The sequence below is a fragment of the Bufo gargarizans genome, chromosome 6 (assembly GCF_014858855.1).
Source record: "Bufo gargarizans isolate SCDJY-AF-19 chromosome 6, ASM1485885v1, whole genome shotgun sequence".
In the NCBI taxonomy this organism is placed as follows: domain Eukaryota; kingdom Metazoa; phylum Chordata; class Amphibia; order Anura; family Bufonidae; genus Bufo; species Bufo gargarizans.
The window spans coordinates 375,331,506-375,352,353 of NC_058085.1; the positions used below are offsets into that span (position 1 = coordinate 375,331,506).

The 20,848-nt window shown below is 46.3% G+C and overlaps 1 protein-coding gene across 7 annotated transcripts in view; it reads right to left on the bottom strand.

Moving 5' to 3' along the window:
- Positions 1 to 1,873: 1,873 nt before the first annotated feature.
- ADD3 (adducin 3) overlaps positions 1,874 to 20,848 on the bottom strand; it is a 57,337-nt gene continuing 38,362 nt past the window's right edge. For 4 of the 7 annotated variants that reach the window (XM_044297771.1, XM_044297777.1, XM_044297773.1 and 1 more), the window contains 14 exons: positions 19,726 to 19,864; positions 19,397 to 19,441; positions 18,586 to 18,737; positions 18,084 to 18,164; positions 17,857 to 18,006; positions 17,436 to 17,579; positions 15,725 to 15,823; positions 15,135 to 15,317; positions 14,515 to 14,775; positions 14,103 to 14,222; positions 9,425 to 9,511; positions 9,122 to 9,221; positions 4,735 to 4,818; positions 1,874 to 2,394 (listed from right to left, as the gene is read on the bottom strand). In XM_044297771.1, coding sequence (XP_044153706.1) covers positions 2,117 to 2,394; positions 4,735 to 4,818; positions 9,122 to 9,221; positions 9,425 to 9,511; positions 14,103 to 14,222; positions 14,515 to 14,775; positions 15,135 to 15,317; positions 15,725 to 15,823; positions 17,436 to 17,579; positions 17,857 to 18,006; positions 18,084 to 18,164; positions 18,586 to 18,737; positions 19,397 to 19,441; positions 19,726 to 19,864 — 1,923 coding nt within the window. In that variant the 3' untranslated portion in view covers positions 1,874 to 2,116. Of the gene's footprint in view, positions 2,395 to 4,734; positions 4,819 to 9,121; positions 9,222 to 9,424; positions 9,512 to 14,102; positions 14,223 to 14,514; positions 14,776 to 15,134; positions 15,318 to 15,724; positions 15,824 to 17,435; positions 17,580 to 17,856; positions 18,007 to 18,083; positions 18,165 to 18,585; positions 18,738 to 18,859; positions 19,367 to 19,396; positions 19,442 to 19,725; positions 19,865 to 20,848 lie in introns of those variants that run through there. The other 3 variants (XM_044297775.1, XM_044297776.1, XM_044297778.1) reach the window with 3 other exon arrangements.

The following is a 20,848-nucleotide window of genomic DNA, read 5'->3' on the forward strand; positions in this document are numbered from 1 at the left end:
GCATGAGGCCTTATAATGACTTTTCTATGTTTACATGTAAAAAAAAAAAAAAAAAAATTATGAAAAAGAAATATGTAAAGCGTTCTACTATCAGTAGTCTGGGACTATGCATTCAAATATGTTTTTTAAATTCACTAAAAAAGTGATTTTTTTAAAATCAACTTATGGTTAATTCGATTTTATTGTTGTATTTAAAGAGGAGGAGTCTATACCAGAGGGCGACATTCATGTATACATTTTTATGCAGTATTTTTTTTAATTTGACATGCAATTTGCATAACCTCAAAAAGTAACAGGCTCTCAAAAAAAAAATAAAAAAAAAAATTGTAACAAAGATAATGGTCACCTATCAGAGGGGGAAGCTGCCTATGGATACAGAGCCAAAAAACATAGGATTAGGTTTCTGAAGGAAACTATAAAATTTGTTGTGTCCGGTAATGTTATTGCAGGACCCATAAACCATCGGCCAAGAAAGCTGGGTCTACTGGTAAATTCTGCGCCCGTTTTTTTTATTTTTTGTTTTTTTCCCTTTACATTTGGCCAGCTTCCTACAGTTTAATACCCCAGACCTACCTGGTTCCGTAGCGCTCTATGTCCATGAGGGGTGTGGGTGGTTCAAGTCTCACCCACTTTAAACCAGCCTTTTGCGACTCTTCAACATTCAAACTAATGACCCTTAAAAAATAAAAAAACACCACCTCCTCACTTTCACGGCCTCCTATCCTCTACAGCATCCTAGCTAAATGTCTCATTCATTACCTGACCATCTCAGTGTCAAGAACCTACTGAAACGCTGTCTACCCAAGTCGCCACCTTTGCAGAAAATTTTAAAAAAATGTAATTTTTTTTATATAGGAAGCAAAATAATCAGTGGAAAAAAATACCTACGGTAAATAAAAAAAAAAAAAATTATACTAATTTCTAAAACCAATTAAAATTCTGCGGTATTCCCTAGAAATGTGACAGCATGTGCAAATTATTATAAAAATATCATTTTTTTTATATTTATTCACGAGAATATATTTAAATATTTAGACATTTAAATATTATTCTTGTGTTTGGTTCAAGCTGTATATTTCATACAAAAATTAAAATGGGATATGTCTTTTTTTCAAAAAATAAGGCCCGTGTGGTCATTTCCACATATTTTTTTTTTTACATGAAATTTGGTTTCCAAAAAATACACAAAAAAAAATATATTTTTTCACGCCACTGCTTTGTAACATCAGTAAGGACGCTTCCTCCTGCTTGTGCAATATAGATTTTTTTTTTTTTAAGAAGCCCTTTGGCAGCAAATAGTTAAATACATTTATTTGGCAAGGAAAAAAAATTCTATTTCATTTTTTTTAAAATATAAAAATGTTTAATTCCACGTCTCCCACCCCGCCCTGCCCCCCCGATATTCAAGCCTAAAATTTCCAGTCTGCAGCCAAATCTACAGAAATACATCATAGAGGATACGCAGGAGATTCCAGCTAAACCAGTGTGGTTGTACCCTGCGGTATTACATGGCGAAGCATTATCCGTCCTCGGAGAGGAGGTAAATCGGTGGGATTTAGGGCAGACCCCTCCCCCCAAAACCATTTTCCCCGGGGTCGGGCCTGTGCTCCTACAATAAAATCCCACAGAGATTTTATATTCCAGTTTACATTTTTTCCAGCTGCTTAGAAAATTCATAAGAAAAACCTCCTCAAATTAAATGGTTAAAATTCTCCAGGTGCATATAATTGGCGCATGCCGCCATCTTTACTGTGTGCATAATAGAGGATCTGTAAAAAAAATAATAATAAAAAAAAAAAAAAATAGTTATGTCTTTTGTAGCATAAAAAAAATTAAAATGCACAAAAATCATGAGCTGGTTTTGTGATCGTCCCGCTTAAGGAGGGGGCGGAGCTTCCTCTGGCGTTCCGGGCAGATGGGTGGAGTAAAAAGCTCATGGCGGCTGCTGGAGGCGAGGGCTTTGTACAGCAAACACAGAGAAAAGCAGGAGAATGGCTGCATCCTGGAGACCCCAATGTCTCAGATCTGAACAGCGCCCCCCCTGCAGCATGAAAACAGGTTTCACGTACTAAACCCCCCAAAAAGGGGATCCCCCTTATTCCCATGAGCCGGGGGGTTATGCCTCCAGCTTCTCCTTCTTTTTATTCTTCTTCAAGAAGGACGGGGTGCGGAATTTCTTCTTCTTCTTATTGGGGGACTTGGAAGGAGACCCTTCGGGGGTCAGCTCCCCCTCGATGAACTTCTCTGTGCTCCGCAGCGTGATTTCTACGTGTTCCCCCATGTTCAGCTGACTGACACGGATGGTCAGATCCTCCTCTTCATCGTGCTTGCTGCCATCTTTGCCGTTTAACACAATGGGAGAGTCCTTCTGGAACACAGAGTCCTCAAGAGGGTCTGAGAGGGTGAAAATGTAATGTGAGTGGGGGGACAAAAAAAAACTCCAAATACAGGACAGCTACACTAATATTGAGGAATTACACAAGAGGGAGCTCACAGCATAAAGATGTATATTCTGCCTATAGCCACCACTAGGGGAAGTTCACTGGACAGAGATGTATACATATTTATCCTGCAACCACCACTAGGGGACCTCACTGCCTACAGATGTATACATATTTCTCCTGCAACCACCACTAGGGGGACCTCACTGCCTACAGATGCATACATATTCTGCCACCACTAGGAGGAGCTCACAGGATACACATGTACACATATTCTGCCTGCAGCCACCACTAGGAGGAGCTGACAGGATACACATGTATACACATTTCTCCTATAATATTGAGGAATTACACAAGAGGGAGCTCACAGCATGAAGATGTATATTCTGCCTATAGCCACCACTAGGGGAAGTTCACTGGACAGAGATGTATACATATTTATCCTGCAACCACCACTAGGGGGACCTCACTGCCTACAGATGCATACATATTTCTCCTGCAACCACCACTAGGGGGACCTCACTGCCTACAGAAGCATACATATTTCTCCTGCAACCACCACTAGGGGGACCTCACTGCCTACAGATGCATACATATTCTGCCTGCAGCCACCACTAGGAGGAGCTGACAGGATACACATGTATACACATTTCTCCTGCAACCACCACTAGGGGGACCTCACTGCCTACAGATGCATACATATTTCTCCTGCAACCACCACTAGGGGGACCTCACTGCCTACAGATGTATACACATTTCTCCTGCAACCACCACTAGGGGGACCTCACTGCCTACAGAAGCATAGATATATCTCCTGCAACCACCACTAGGGGGACCTCACTGCCTACAGAAGCATACATATTTCTCCTGCAACCACCACTAGGGGGACCTCACTGCCTACAGATGCATACATATTTCTCCTGCAACCACCACTAGGGGGACCTCACTGCCTACAGATTCATACATATTCTGCCTGCAGCCACCACTAGGAGGAGCTCACAGGATACACATGTACACATACTCTGCCTGCTGCCACCACTAGGGGGAGCTCACAGGATACAGATGTATACATATTCTGCCTGCAATCACCACTAGCAGGAGCCCATTGCCTACAGATGCATATATATTCTGCCTGCTGCCACCACTAGGAGGAGCCCACTGCCAAGAGATGCTTATATATTCTGCCTGCTGCCACCACTAGGGGGAGCCCACTGCCAAGAGATGCTTATATATTCTGCCTGCTGCCACCACTAGGGGGAGCCCACTGCCAAGAGATGCTTATATATTCTGCCTGCTGCCACCACTAGGGGGAGCTAACTTAGGTTTATTTTTAATTGAGTTCAAAATAAGCTGTCTGCAGTGAGCTCCCCTAGTCATGGGTGCAGGCAGAATTTACACACATGGGTATCCAGTGAGCTCCCCCTAGTGGGGACTGCAGGCAGAAGAATTGTATTGTAATACTCCATCCAAACCATGGACAGGTGTGGAGCCGTTTCTGGAATAAAGCGGTCATGTTTTTTCTAATCCTGAACAACCCCTTTAAAAAAAGCCACAACAGCCCGCCAAGGCTGCCAGCTTTTAGTCCGGCTCCACACTCCATAAATGTGTAATAGATTCATTTTACAATGCAGGGTGTTACCTTAATTGTTTAAACGGGACCTCGCCTGACTTGTCTGCTACCCACAAAATTACAATTCTGGAGCATCTTTTCCGAGAACTCAGCGTTGTGCTGTTCCTGTTATTCCTCCTGGAAATTTATGAATTAATTGACAACTTGATGTTACCATTCCTCATGTCAAAAGGGGGGAGTCCCTATAATCTGGCGCTGGCAGCGATGCCTGGATTGCGTCAGGGAGCGATAGGTCACCCCTCCAAATGGAGACACCAGCCGCCAATTTATTTATATATTTTCCGGAGGAATAAGAGAAACGAGGCAGAAACGTTGCTCCATTATAGCCATTTCATGGCGATACAAGTATTTACTAGATTAGACCAGTCCGGTGGATGGACAGGTGTTATCCAGAACATTATCAATAAAGTTTATTGAGAACAGCCCGGACGCGCACACCGTTTCTAAGACATGCCGCCCTTTTAGATGGCGGCTAGAGAAGACAGTGGATGATGCGGCTTCTGTAGCTGGAGGTTAAAGCTCAGAGCACCTTCGGCTTTCTTCAATGAACTTTATTGATACCGCTGTGGAGTTCCCCTTTAAGGCAGGATGAAATTGCACTGGTTTGGATTTTCAGAGCTCATTATACAAATTATCGGAGAGCGCGGTGCACGAGGTAAGTACCTGCAGAGCTTACTGGCGTCTGGGGTGGGGACTGAGTTACGGGGGCAGAAGAGTCGTCTTCTGAGATTAGCTCATGCTCGGCATCTGTGGGGTTAACATTGAGGTTAGAGGACATGCAAAGAGAGGTCGATGTTAGAGACGGAAACCATGCAGCCTGGGAGCAATGACATCCTGTGGGGGGCGGGTGACCCTCCGTCTGCTGCTAAATGCCACATATTGCCCCCTGTTCAGACCGGGAGAGGATGACTGTAGGACAGGAGAATACAATCTATTGCCCCCTGTTATCAGCCATTTCAGGGGAGAGGATGACTGTAGGACAGGAGAATACAGTCTATTGCCCCCTGTTATCGGCCATTTCAGAGGAGAGGATGACTGTAGGACAGGAGAATACAGTCTATTGCTCCCTGTTATCAGCCATTTCAGGGGAGAGGATGACTGTAGGACAGGAGAATACAGTCTATTGCCCCCTGTTATCAGCCATTTCAGGGGAGAGGATGACTGTAGGACAGGAGAATACAGTCTATTGCTCCCTGTTATCAGCCATTTCAGGGGAGAGGATGACTGTAGGACAGGAGAATACAGTCTATTGCTCCCTGTTATCAGCCATTTCAGGGGAGGGGATGACTGTAGGACAGGAGAATACAGTCTATTGCCCCCTGTTATCAGCCATTTCAGGGGAGAGGATGACTGTAGGACAGGAGAATACAGTCTATTGCTCCCTGTTATCAGCCATTTCAGGGGAGAGGATGACTGTAGGACAGGAGAATACAGTCTATTGCCCCCTGTTATCAGCCATTTCAGGGGAGAGGATGACTGTAGGACAGGAGAATACAGTCTATTGCCCCCTGTTATCAGCCATTTCAGGGGAGAGGATGACTGTAGGACAGGAGAATACAGTCTATTGCCCCCTGTTATCAGCCATTTCAGGGGAGAGGGATGACTGTAGGACAGGAGAATACAGTCTATTGCCCCCTGTTATCAGCCATTTCAGGGGAGAGGATGACTGTAGGACAGGAGAATACAGTCTATTGCCCCCTGTTATCAGCCATTTCAGGGGAGAGGATGACTGTAGGACAGGAGAATACAGTCTATTGCCCCCTGTTATCAGCCATTTCAGGGGAGAGGATGACTGTAGGACAGGAGAATACAGTCTATTGCTCCCTGTTATCAGCCATTTCAGGGGAGGGGATGACTGTAGGACAGGAGAATACAGTCTATTGCCCCTGTTATCAGCCATTTCAGGGGAGGGGATGACTGTAGGACAGGAGAATACAGTCTATTGCCCCCTGTTATCAGCCATTTCAGGGGAGGGGATGACTGTAGGACAGGAGAATACAGTCTATTGCCCCCTGTTATCAGCCATTTCAGGGGAGAGGATGACTGTAGGACAGGAGAATACAGTCTATTGCCCCCTGTTATCAGCCATTTCAGGGGAGAGGATGACTGTAGGACAGGAGAATACAGATCTATTGCCCCCTGTTATCAGCCATTTCAGGGGAGAGGATGACTGTAGGACAGGAGAATACAGTCTATTGCCCCCTGTTATCAGCCATTTCAGGGGAGAGGATGACTGTAGGACAGGAGAATACAGTCTATTGCCCCCTGTTATCAGCCATTTCAGGGGAGAGGATGACTGTAGGACAGGAGAATACAGTCTATTGCCCCCTGTTATCAGCCATTTCAGGGGAGAGGATGACTGTAGGACAGGAGAATACAGTCTATTGCTCCCCTGTTATCAGCCATTTCAGGGAGGAGGATGACTGTAGGACAGGAGAATACAGTCTATTGCCCCTGTTATCAGCCATTTCAGGGAGAGGATGACTGTAGGACAGGAGAATACAGTCTATTGCCCCCTGTTATCAGCCATTTCAGGGGAGAGGATGACTGTAGGACAGGAGAATACAGTCTATTGCCCCCTGTTATCAGCCATTTCAGGGGAGAGGATGACTGTAGGACAGGAGAATACAGTCTATTGCCCCCTGTTATCAGCCATTTCAGGGGAGAGGATGACTGTAGGACAGGAGAATACAGTCTATTGCCCCCTGTTATCAGCCATTTCAGGGGAGAGGATGACTGTAGGACAGGAGAATACAGTCTATTGCCCCCTGTTATCAGCCATTTCAGGGGAGAGGATGACTGTAGGACAGGAGAATACAGTCTATTGCCCCCTGTTATCAGCCATTTCAGGGGAGAGGATGACTGTAGGACAGGAGAATACAGTCTATTGCCCCCTGTTATCAGCCATTTCAGGGAGAGGATGACTGTAGGACAGGAGAATACAGTCTATTGCCCCCTGTTATCAGCCATTTCAGGGGAGAGGATGACTGTAGGACAGGAGAATACAGTCTATTGCCCCCTGTTATCAGCCATTTCAGGGAGAGGATGACTGTAGGACAGGAGAATACAGTCTATTGCCCCCTGTTATCAGCCATTTCAGGGGAGAGGATGACTGTAGGACAGGAGAATACAGTCTATTGCCCCCTGTTATCAGCCATTTCAGGGAGAGGATGACTGTAGGACAGGAGAATACAGTCTATTGCCCCCTGTTATCAGCCATTTCAGGGGAGAGGATGACTGTAGGACAGGAGAATACAGATCTATTGCCCCCTGTTATCAGCCATTTCAGGGGAGAGGATGACTGTAGGACAGGAGAATACAGTCTATTGCCCCCTGTTATCAGCCATTTCAGGGGAGAGGATGACTGTAGGACAGGAGAATACAGACTATTGCCCCCTGTTATCAGCCATTTCAGGGGAGAGGATGACTGTAGGACAGGAGAATACAGTCTATTGTCCCCCTGTTATCAGCCATTTCAGGGGAGAGGATGACTGTAGGACAGGAGAATACAATCTATTGCCCCCTGTTATCGGCCATTTCAGGGGAGAGGATGACTGTAGGACAGGAGAATACAGTCTATTGCCCCCCGTTATCAGCCATTTCAGAGGAGAGGATGACTGTAGGACAGGAGAATACAGTCTATTGCTCCCTGTTATCAGCCATTTCAGGGGAGAGGATGACTGTAGGACAGGAGAATACAGTCTATTGCTCCCTGTTATCAGCCATTTCAGGGGAGAGTATGACTGTAGGACAGGAGAATACAGTCTATTGCCTCCTGTTATCAGCCATTTCAGGGGGGAGGATGACTGTAGGACAGGAGAATACAGTCTATTGCTCCCCGTTATCAGCCATTTCAGAGGAGAGGACGACTGTAGGACAGGAGAATACAGTCTATTGCTCCCTGTTATCAGCCATTTTAGGGGAGAGGATGACTGTAGGACAGGAGAATACAGTCTATTGCCCCCCGTTATCAGCCATTTCAGAGGAGAGGATGACTGTAGGACAGGAGAATACAGTCTATTGCTCCCTGTTATCAGCCATTTCAGGGGAGAGGATGACTGTAGGACAGGAGAATACAGTCTATTGCCTCCTGTTATCAGCCATTTCAGGGGGGAGGATGACTGTAGGACAGGAGAATACAGTCTATTGCTCCCCTGTTATCAGCCATTTCAGAGGAGAGGACGACTGTAGGACAGGAGAATACAATCTATTGCCCCCTGTTATCAGCCATTTCAGGGGGGAGGATGACTGTAGGACAGGAGAATACAGTCTATTGCCCCCTGTTATCAGCCATTTCAGGGGAGAGGATGACTGTAGGACAGGAGAATACAGTCTATTGCTCCCTGTTATCAGCCATTTCAGAGGAGAGGATGACTGTAGGACAGGAGAATACAGTCTATTGCCCCCTGTTATCAGCCATTTCAGGGGAGAGGATGACTGTAGGACAGGATAATACAGTCTATTGCCTCCTGTTATCAGCCATTTCAGGGGAGAGGATGACTGTAGGACAGGAGAATACAGTCTATTGCTCCCTGTTATCAGACATTTCAGGGGAGAGGATGACTGTAGGACAGGAGAATACAGTCTATTGCTCCCTGTTATCAGCCATTTCAGGGGAGAGGATGACTGTAGGACAGGAGAATACAATCTATTGCTCCCTGTTATCAGCCATTTCAGGGGAGAGGATGACTGTAGGACAGGAGAATACAGTCTATTGCCCCCTGTTATCAGCCATTTCAGGGGAGAGGATGACTGTAGGACAGGAGAATACAATCAGCCATATACTAATGATCAGTGCAGGTCCAACCTCTGGGATCCTCACAGATTTAAAAAGATAAGGGGTTGCAGCAATGATGAAGCACGGTGCCCCCTTTGGCCTTTGTATTGCATTACACTCCTGTCACCTCCAAAGTCCATATAGGATGTATGACCAGGGTGCGAGTTACATGAGGTGCGAGGGTTAATTCATGCACAACATACAGCAGTGTTAATGGAAATAATGGTGTCAGGGGCAGCAGAGCGGCTGCAGAACTTTCTGGGACCCCCTCACCTTGAGTCCCGTTCTCTCCTCCTTTCTCCTCCTCTAGTAACTGGCTAAACGGATTTGGAGGAGCAGGGGGCGCGTTCTCGTCCTCTTCAAAGTGCGTCATCTGCAGGGAGAACAGAGCAAGTCACAGTGGGTGAACTCTCTAAGCATCTCCTGCCACGGAGACGGTCACAGGAGAAAAAAGCCTACGAACACCGAATAAACGCCCAATGACGACTCGTCTCAGATTCTGCCAAAGTGGGAGGAGGGCGCCATTCAAGCTTCTGAAGTTGACCTTAGAGGGTAAAACGTGATCTAGATACTTACAGGAGGCGGCTTTTCAACCACGATTCCTGCCAAGACTTGTGACTGCGGTCCGGCTGTCTTCATATCGTACCGATTCTGCTCCCGGATCTATAAAGGTTAAAAAAAAAAAGTTTGACAAAAATTCTGCTAATCGATCCTTAACCCCTTAAGGACTCAGCCCTATTTCACCTTAAAGTATAACAGTCATTTTTTATTTTTGGGGTATTAGATTGTGGTGATTAATATCTCCTTGGTGGCCCTATTTCAACTTTTCACTGTGTATTCAATTACCCCTTAATTTCACAGTTTGGTTCCCTGTACTGCCTACTTTACTCTGCTTAAAATCAGGTTGCTAGGCAGGGACGTCTATGTGTTGAAGGACGGAGGACGCAGAAGCACGCTGCTGTGTGCAAGGTCAGATTACTGACAGCCAGGGACTGTAAGTGAATGATTAGAGCCAGGTCCTTCCCAGCAGCTGATAACAGTGCCTGGGCTGTGTGCACTTCTCCCTGTCCCTGCGCTTGGCAGACGCTCCCTCACTCAGCAGAGCTGGAGAATGCAGAGTTGGAGCAGCGCAGACCGGGGAAGGGAGATCTGCCGTTTGCTCAGTGTATAAATGAAAGCAACATGTGGTAAGAGGACCCCTTTGTGCTGCAGGAGATTAACCCTTTAGGGGGAGGGCTGTGGTCACTGACACTTTTGGGGGGCTATTGTTATTGGCTAGTGAGGGCAGGCGGGATTAGCCTCAGGGGGAGGGCAGTGGCGGCCATCTTAACTGAATAGTGAGATTGCAGTTTTATGCAGACTGGTTGCTAAGGGCTGAATCTTATTAAATATGGGGTAAGTCAGTCTAAGGCTACTTTCACACTAGCGTTCGGGGCTCCGCTTGTGAGTTCCGTTTGAAGGCTCTCACAAGCGGCCCCGAACGCATCCGTACTGCCCCAATGCATTCTGAGTGGATGCGGATCCGCTTAGAATGCATCAGTCTGGCACCGTTTGTCCTCCGCTCAGCAGGCGGACACCTGAACGCTGCTTGCAGCATTCGGGTGTCCGCCTGGCCGTGCGGAGGCGTGCGGATCCGTCCAGAGTTACAATGGAAGTCAATGGGGGCGGATCCGTTCGAAGGTGACACAATATGGTGCATTTTTCAAACGGATCCGTCCCCCATTGACTTTCAATGTAAAGTCTGGACGGATCCGTCTGAATACAAATTGTACTTAGACTTCTTTAGTGAAATATAATGCAGACGGTTCCGTCTGTACAAATACCAGACGGATCCGCTCCGAACGCAAGTGTGAAAGTAGCTTTATAGTAACTGATTCTGGAATATCATGTTATTAGTAACTACATATATGAAAATTGAAATTAGGGTCTAAGTGTGACAGTTATCCTTTAAGGACTTGGCCATTTTTTGCAAATCTGACCAGTGTCACTTTAAAAGTGACACTGACAGGCCCAATAAGCATAATTAGCTATCTATTTGACTGCACAGCTCTTCTAATGTCTATTAAAATCATAAGTATACCCCCTGTCCACCTTATAAATACAGCAAACTCGTGTTTTATAACCTGATAGAATCGCTCTTTTCTGCCCAAGGGGCGGCGTTTCAGCTTCACTTGCGCCCAGCCAGCCTCGCCCCATCCGCCGTTTTGAAGCGCCGCCGAGCTCATCAATAGTCACTTCACTGGGCGGCTTCTGCTGTCCCCGACGTTCCGAGATCCCATAGCTACTGGGCATGCGCGGAATCTCGGAACGTCGGGGACAGCAGAAGCCGCCAAGCAAAGTAAATATTGATGAGCTGGGCGGCGCTTCAAAACGGCGGATGGGGCGAGGCTGGCTGGGCGCAAGTGAAGCTGAAACGCCGCCCCTTGGGCAGAAAAGAGCGATTCTATCAGGTTATAAAACACGAGTTTGCTGTATTTATAAGGTGGACAGGGGGTGTACTTATGATTTTAATACACATTAGAAGACCTGTGCAGTCATATAGCTAATTATGCTTATTGGGCCTGTCAGTGTCACTTTATGTGGTGATAACTTTAAAACGCTTTGACTTATCCAGGCCGTTCTGAGATTGTTTTTTCGGCACATATTGTACTTCATGACACTGGCAAAAATGGAGTCAAAAAAATTCATTTTTATTTATAAAAAAAAATACCAAAATTTACCCAAAAATTTGTAAAAAATGGCAAATTTCCAAGTTTCAATTTCTCTACTTCTACAATAGATAGCAATACCTCCAAAAATAGTTATTACTTTACATTCCCCATATGTCTACTTCGTGTTTGGATCATTTTGGAAATTATATTTAATTTTTTGGGGATGTTACAAGGCTTAGAAGTTTAGAAGCAAATCTTGAAATTTTTCTGAAATTTTCAAAAATCCAATTTTTAGGGACCAGTTCGGGTCTGAAGTCACTTTACATAATAGAAACCACCCAAAAATTACCCCATTCTATAAACTACACCCCTCAAGGTGTTCAAAACTGATTTTACAAACTTTGTTAACTCTTTAGGTGTTCCACAAGAATGAATGGAAAATAAATTTCACTTTTTTGGCAGATTTTCCATTTTAATAATTTTTTTCCAGTTACAAAGCAAGGGTTAACAGCCAAACCAAACTCAATATTTATGGCCCTGATTCTGTAGTTCACAGAAACACCCCATATGTGGTCGTAAACTGCTGTACGGTCACACGGCAGGGCGCAGAAGGAAAGGAATGCCATACGGATTTTGGAAGGCAGATTTTGCTGGACTGATTTTTTTTGACACCATGTCCCATTTGAAGCCCCCCTGAGGCACGCCTAGAGTAGAAACGCCAAAAAAGTGGCCCCATTTTAGAAACTACGGGATAAGGTGGCTGTTTTGTTGGTACTAGTTTAGGGTACATATGATTTTTTTGTTGCTCTATATTACACATTTTGTGAGGCAAGGTAACAAGAAATAGCTTTTTTTGGCACCGTTTTTACTTTTTGTTATTTACAACATTCATCTGACAGGTTAGATCATGTGGTAATTTTAAAGACCAGGTTGTCACGGACGCGGCGATACCTAATATGTATACTTTTTTTATTTATGTAAGTTTTACACAATAATATTTTTGAAACAACAAAAAAAATAATCATGTTTTAGTGTCTCCATATTCTGAGAGCCATAGTTTTTTTTAGTTTGGTCTCATTTTTTGCGGGATGAGATGATGGTTTGATTGGCACTATTTTGGGGTGCACATGACTTTTTGATTGCTTGCTATTACACTTTATGTGATGTAAGGTGACAAAAAATGGTTTATTTAGCACAGTTTTATTTTTTAAGTTTTTTTGTTCTTTTACTGTGTTCATCTGAGGGGTTAGGTCATGTGATATTTTTATAGAGCCGGTCGATACCAAATTCAGATTCAGCTAAAGATCTCATCAGCCGTATTCAGGATCATAGTCCCTGACAAGCAGAGAGGAGGACGAGGCGGCTCTTTACCTCCGTGTTGTAAAGTAACTTGTCCTCCTGTGTGATTAGGACTGGTTTTATGTGCGCTAATAGGACGGCGGCCATTTTATTTCTCCTAATGATTGCTCCCTAGACAAAATGAACAATTATAGCTAATGAAAATGTATTTGGGAATATATTTATACTAAAGTAATATTTAAGTATTTTCATTTTCTTAATTCCCGGAGAACCCCTTTAAAGGGAGTCTGTCACCAGCATTTCACTGTCTTACCTCTGGCATCTTTCCTGCTCTTATAAATCCATCAAAAACGATCTTTATAGGATATGCAAATGAGGGCTCGCAAGTGCCCAGGGGCGGCGTTACTCTCTTAGGTGCCCTGCTTGCGTCCCCCCCGCCCCTTCCTACCCTCCGCCCGCCCATCCTTTCCCTCTGACCGCCTTTCTCATAGCTTGTTATTCCGCCGATATCCCGCGCCTGCGCACTCATTCCTTTGGCCGGCGCATGTGCACTACGATGCCCATTCCTTGTACGGCATCACGGTAATTAATGCGCATGCGCCGATGGATCGCCTCCTTTGTTGAGTTTTCGCGTCGTTAGCCGGCGCATGCGCAATAGTTACTGTGATGCCGTACAAGGAATGGGCATCGTAGTGCACATGTGCTGGCCGACAGACGGAGTGCGCATGCGCGGGATCTCGGCGGAACAACAAGCTATGAGAAAGGCGGTCAGAGGGAAAGGATGGGCGGGCGGAGGGTAGGAAAGGGCGGGGGGACGCAATGAAAAGGCTGAGCAAGCAGGGCACCTAAGAGAGTAACGCCGCCCCTGGGCACTTGCGAGCCCTCATTTGCATATCTTATAAAGATAGTTTTTGATGGATTTATAAGAGCAGGAAAGATGCCAGAGGTAACGTTTGGATTAACTGTAAGCATGCTAGAGAGCAGTGGGAAGGGTTAAAAAAGTGAAATGCTGGTGACAGACTCCCTTTAAGCCACCATGAGATGGCACCAGGTCCATTCTATCTGAATGCCAAGTATGAATCACTGTGACAACTATATTCCTGTGCAGAAAACGGATTGTGAGGTTGTCAGAGCCCTGCCCCCTCCTATTGTATTAAAGTTAGAGTTCACGAGTAACCCCCCATAACTATGGTTAGTGGTTCAGTCCATAAAATGTAACTGCAGCTGTAAATAATAATATTTAGGAGAGTCCGTATCCCCCAAGCTGTGGAAAAACTACAACTCCCAGCATGCCCTGCAGTCACCTTGTTTCTCTTCTCTAGAACATCTGTCGGGTTGGTATTTAATGGGACAAACTGGTTAGGATCTTCAATCTTGATGGGATATCCACCGGAAGACTTGCTGAGCTCGTCGGCTTTCATCCACTGGAAAGTAAAGAGGGACGGGGGGTGGTCAAAGAGGGGGCAACACGGACAAAGGAAAGCTCAACTAAGATCCTTCAACACCAAAAACAGGCCTTAAGTTATCTTGGGTTAATCTTTGCTTATCTTCATCTTATTGGTAGAGGAATACAATGCCAGTACCACAGTGAAGACTGACACAGGCAGAGGGAGGAGATCAGGGATTGTGGATAGTGGAGTGACACTTGTAATAGACAATCACGTGTCATGTGAACAGACTGGCTCTTTGCTCTATGAGGGGGGGGCCTCGTCTCACCATGATCTTCGTTCTTGGGCTCATCTCTCCACTCACGGACTCCTCGGGGACGTGGACTCTTAAGTACGTGTTTGGGGAGTTCAGCCAGCGCGTCTTCTCCCTCTGCTGCTTCTGCACCAGGTACTTCAGCGGAGAACGTGGCATCCCCTGATCATCTTCGAAGGAGAAGGCTGTGACCGTGGCGGGGATCTCAACTTCGCTCTTGTGTCGCGGCTTGTCTCGTGTCAGCGGCTGCCGGTAAGCGTACCCAGTCCTGTACCCCTGCGGGGAAAACGGGAGAAGGGTCGTTATTTGAGCCACGAATGCCAAGGGTGCAGTACCATTCGATAGCCACTAGGAGGTGCTTTACTTTAAACTTTTTACAAAAGATACAAATAATTGTATTTTAATCTAGAAAGGTGAAGGACAAAAAAAAAAACCACAAATATCACAGAAACCATCAAAAATGTGCAAAATGTAACCGAAGCGCTGCAGTACCATGTAACAGCCACCAGATGGTGATGTGCTGTAAAATAATAGAAAGGGATGGAAATTACTTCTGTCGGGGCCCCTTGCTGCTAGCGCTAGCTTCTTAGGGCCCGTCATTCATGTTCAATACGTCCGACATTCTCTCTATTTACCAGATTGTCCAGCATCCTCATGAGCGATTCGAATTCCAGTTCCCCGATTTTCCACTTGTACTGGCCTTCCATGTTCACCCCTCCCGCGCCACCTGCGGCCAAGGAGTGTGTGACGGGCTTGTACTTCTCCAAGTCTAACAGCAGAAGGTTGTTTATGCCTCCGGACCCGGCCAAGGCGTGGACCTGCGAAAAAGGACAACATGGAGTACCCCGAATATCACCCAAGGCCCCCCTTCCTTAAGAAAATAAGATAAGATCTTCTGAGCTACATGAACACAAAAACAACTGAAATAACTGCAGGTACAGAACTATGTGCAGCCTTAAAGGGGTCCTCCGGGAACTCATAAGCTCAGATCTCCACCGTGCGGCCCCCACCATAACAGTGTGGCCCCTACCAGATCTCTACTGATGGGTCAAATGTCTGCTCTCTATGGACTAAGGTGACTGCAGAACATGGCGTGTGCAGACAGGCCCTGCAGCCTACAGGACACCAGCTGAATTCGGAGCGCAGCTCTGGATGTGATCCTAGATTAAGAACTAAAGTGAACGTCACATGTAAGATCTGGGAGGCGATAAATCTCCGTCGTTACCTGAACCTCACAGGCTAGCTGCGCGTTGAAGATGTAGTGAAAGGCTTCTTCCATGGTTTCTCCCAGAGCCATCACCCCGTGATTCCGGAGCACCAGCACCTGCACAAGGAGATCAGACACAATCAGCAGCGCCACCTACTGGCGGAGGCGGAAATCAAGCGCGATCCTTATCTAATGAAACCTTCTGCAACTTCAGTTTACGGTGCATCAATTGACCTTTCTTGCCAAGATTTTAACCCCTTCAGCACCCTGCAATTTTGAATTTTTTTTTTTTTTTTTTTTACTCCTTGCCTTCCTGGAGCCAGGAGGGCTGTTTTTTTTTTTTTTTTTACGGGACATGTTGTACTTTCTAATGGAACCATTTAAAATTGCATACAATGTAGTGGGATGCTGGGAAAAAATTCCAAATGTTTTGTTTTTTTTAAGACCTTCCCTATGCAGTAACACTGGCCTGTGACCGGGTCAGTACGACGACAACAATACCACATTTATAGTTTTTCTTGTGTTGGAGGAAAAAAAAAAAGAAACTTTGGAAAAAGTTTTTTTTTTTCATACCATATTCTCCTATAACTTTTTTATAGTTCTGTCTACAGAGCTGTGTGGGGGCTCATATTTTGCAGGATGATGTGTAGTTTTTATTTACCCATTTTTGGGTCGGTGTGACTTTTTTTAATCACTTTTAATTCAACTTTTGTGGCAAGTGAAGTGAAAAAAAAATTGCAAATCGGCCATTTTGATTTTCTACTGTTATGCAGTTTGCCGCATAGGATAAATATTTTAAGAGTACGGGCGCTTTGGGATGCGGCGATGCCCATGATGTTTATTTTTAATTTATTTACTTTTAATGATGAGGAAAGGAGCGATTAGAATTTTTATATACAAACTGTATGTTTTTTTTCCCTGTTTTTAAGTCCGCTTGCTTATATGACTATAAGCAACCATAACATTGCTTCTACAACACAAGCCATTGAATTTCTAATGCTATTTTTTGCTGATTTGCCATGTACTCGTGGAGCCCGGCCACCTGCAGAGCTCGATAGAATTTACAGCTCTAGAAGCCCCGGTTTCTTCAGAGAGACCAGGCCTTCCAGTGTGACCCAATGGCTCCACTGAGCCGTTCAAGCCCCAGAAGTGCAGCGCTCTCGGGTTTTCTGCTTTCAGATGCAGTGGTCACAATGGACTATGGCATCTGGAGGATTAAATGTCTGCGATTGGTGTCATCGCCGATCGCAGACATTAGCCCAGGGTGTCCGCTGTTTAAAACAGCAAAAACCTGGTGGATATGGCACCCGATGCGCTTGCAAGCCGGAGCCTAAAGACCGGACTTCCACCGTACATATAGAGCAGAGGTTGGGAAAGGGTTAACCAGTGAATGGAAACATTACTTACATCTAGGTTTTAAACTTGTCCGGACCAAATACTTCTCACAGCTGAGCATTTGTTACAATGTATCCAGTCAAGACAATCTTCTGTGAGCTTATTGTATCTGCAGCTCATATCGCTCTCTTGTAACGATAGTCTGCTACAATGTATCAGTGCAGGTGAAATGTATCAGTCTGTTTATCTCATGGAAGATTGTCTGGACTGGATGTGATTGTGACAAACCCTCAGCTGTGAGAAGTTTTAGGTTCCCATTAATTGACAGCAAGCAGAGGTTGGCATATAACATGCTTGAATGCCTCATTACGTATAAATCGGTGAATAGCGTTACCTTAGCGCTGGGCCCCAGAACCTTCTGCAGTTGGATCCTCTCCTGCTGCTCGTCCAGAGACCCCTGGTAATTGTAGTACGCCACTTCGCCGAGCAGCAGAGCTTCCTGGGAGATGGGTAGGATGCCACACTTCATGGTTGAGACCTGCAGAGGCAGCAGGTGACAGTAAAGGTCCCGTCTCCTGACATGTCTGTCTTACTAGACACTTGCACTATTCACCAAATAACAATGCTACGCTGTGCCGCCACTCTATTATTCCTCATGGAAACGTATGAATAAATTGACAGCTGTGTGGCCCTGGCAGCAATAATTGGACATTGCAAGACAATCAACCGTGTCCACCCCTGTAAACCGCCCCCCTTGTTATTCCCTCTGGGTCCTAGTGCCAGTAAGTGCAAATGGCTGGCCGGGTGTCACTCACAGCAGCAGTGGCGGGAGTATGTATATGGATCACACATCGCACGTCAGGACGGGTGGAGTAGATGGCCGCGTGGGGGCTAAACCCGGAGGGGTCGATGCGCAGGTTGGTTGCGCCCTGATCCACCACGTCGCCAACGATGTTCAGCTTCACCTGCAAAAGGTAAAGAAAATATTGTAAGAAACAAAAAAAATTTATGGGGCGAGAAGAAAACAAGAAGTGGGTCTTACCAGGTTAGCGGCAGATGCTTCGGAGAAGGAGAGGCCTCTGGGAATGATCAGGATGTGGTCTTGCTCTTTGCTGACCCTCGCCTGCACAAAAATAAATAATAATTATACAAATTACAGATTAATAATGGTGGATTATAAAATACACTGGCGCCACCTGCTGGCCGTTACATGTCACTGCACTGACTTTCAACATCAAATTGCAACTTTATAAAAAGGTTTGTGATTCAATTTTTGACAACTTCCTTGTTTGCTGTCAGTGAATGGAAAGATTTCAGCTTAAATACGGAAGCTGAAAGCCTCTCCTGATCATGTGCACGCCCCTTTACAACTGCACTGGAGCAGGACTAGATCCAGTAGGGGGGGGGTTCCAGATCTTCTCATTCCAGATTAAATTACCTATTAGAAAGTAGCAGATTTTCTGGAAGCTTGCATGGCCTGTATCCACACTATGGGGGGCACAAATATCATGGCAACAGTGACCCCAATTCCAATCCTGGCTTACCGTGATGTAGGCTTTGGACAGGTGCGCCCACCCAAAGAGGTCGGCAAGCCGGTACATGGAAGCCAGCTTGGAGCGGGCCAGCTTCTCGCCCTTCGCCAGCAAGCCCTCTATGGCGGGGTGAATGTCGTTAACGGGAGTCACCATCCCCAGACCTGGAAAATGATCAGAGAGGTTAGGCTGAACAACCCCCCCGGAGGGCAGGACAGACAGAAGCTGCTGCATGAAGACGCAAGAGCTGATCCGAAGCAGATGTGATAAGAGCCAAGCCTCGTACCCTTCCCCATATTCACGTGACCAGTTGGGGGCGCTCCGGAGTGCCTACTTGTGTCCTTCCTAGAGGAGGTCACAGTACATAATAATCAGGAGCTTCAGGGGGCGAGACCACCAGTAATTATCTCCAGAACGGGTCGCGCCTGCCGCTCTCCTCGCGGTTCCCAAGGAGCTGCCGAGCCCTTCAGCTTGTTTACAGCTGCCAAACCTTTGTACCTGCCTATCGGTCGCCCTCAGGACACGTTTATGGATGGGCGTGCCACCCCAGGACGGGAGCCAAAAACAGATCGATTAGTTGCGCCTGAACTGGGGAAGTTGCATAAGTATACACGGAGCGCAGATTCAGCGTAATAAACCCTGCACATGAGGTCAGGTGTCTCGGTGCCCTCCGACGCTAATCCACATTCGAAATGGTCATTTCAAAAAGTATTCACGCCCCCGGCTTATCCTATGTTTCTGTCCTTTAAATCTGCTTGTTTAATTTAGCGGGTTGCATAGCTGTAACAGAAGCGGACACAGAGCGACATGAAAAAGTATTCACCCCCTTCCGGATGCTGCGTGCGCGTCACATTGAAGGGTCTGTGATCTTTAAATAAAACATGGAGTTAGACAGTAGAATGGGAGCAATCACCTGACCCTGTCCCTGAACCTCGAGGGGTTAATCCCACAGACAGATCCCCCCTGAGCATAAAGTAACTGCCCCCCGTCAGCCAGACAGAGGGAACTACGCTGTCTACAGAGTCCGACTTGTCCATCTCATGTGCAAATACTCCCATAGTAATCGAGGGGGGGGGGGGGGGGGGAGGTCTGCACTGTACATCGTGGCGGGCTGGTAAAGACCCCAAATCCCCACAGTTACCAAACACTTACTGAGCGGAGACGAGGCGAAGCCGGCGAACGAGCTGGCCATCACGTAGTCGGCAATTTGCTGCAGAGCCAGCAGCCCGGTCGGGGTGTTTCCTTTCTGCATCTGATCCTCAATGAGACTTTCCAGGTCCTCGCGAAAAGCCTGAAAAAAAAAAAAAGCAGAGGCCAATTACAGAGGGCACCCAAAAATGTACACCCGAGCGTCTAATTGTCCTTAAGAGCTGCAATCACAATTCTGCTTTCTGCCAATACATGGAACAGTATACGCTGAACCAGCAGGGGGTGTGAAGAGAACGTCAGCACTGTGAACAGGGTGCAGCTCTGGATTAAAGGGGTATTCCGGTTATAACAGGATAGGGGATCACTATCAGACTGGTGGGTACTGCGCTGTATTTGGCTCTCTCCTAGAAATGAAGGGAGCAGTGGCACGCATTTCCAACCGGCTGTGATGTCCGTTTCAGGGGGCTTCATGGAGTACTGAGGTCCCAGAGGTAGGACCCCCACAGATCAGATAGTCATCACTGATCCTGTGCACAGGGGATAACGCGTTCTAACCGGAATACCCCTTTAAAGTAGATTGAAAAAGGTATGAAACCATGGCCGCTGCTCATTCAGTAATACCCCATCATCCTAATCTCCCACCCAGACAGCTGACATGAGAAGAGGGGGATAAGCGGCCACAAGACATCTGTCACCCCTTGTCTCTAAAAGGCCAAAGGATCTGACCAGTAAAAAGACAACCTAAAGATCCATGGACACTAGACTAGGGGCAGACCCCACAGGGGCCCTCATCTGCATCGTTTCAGTGGATCAGTGAACTCCGCAGGCTCACGCATATGGGAGACCTCAGAACAAGTGTTCACAAGGACTGCAGACGTTAATTGGCTTTTTTGTTTTTAATTAATTTACAGCCTGGGGCGTAGGATCTGCTAATTATCAGAATGGGTCATCTCAAGTGGGAGGATAACCCTCAACGTGTCAGCATTTCCTCCTACACAACCACAGAGGAGTCTGGAGTAGTGCCTGACACCAGCGCATCAGTCTGTGTAAACACCAGTGGCTCCCAGCACGAAGCTGCCTGGAGAAATCAGCCAAAGTGGACACGGTGTAGACAATATCTAATACT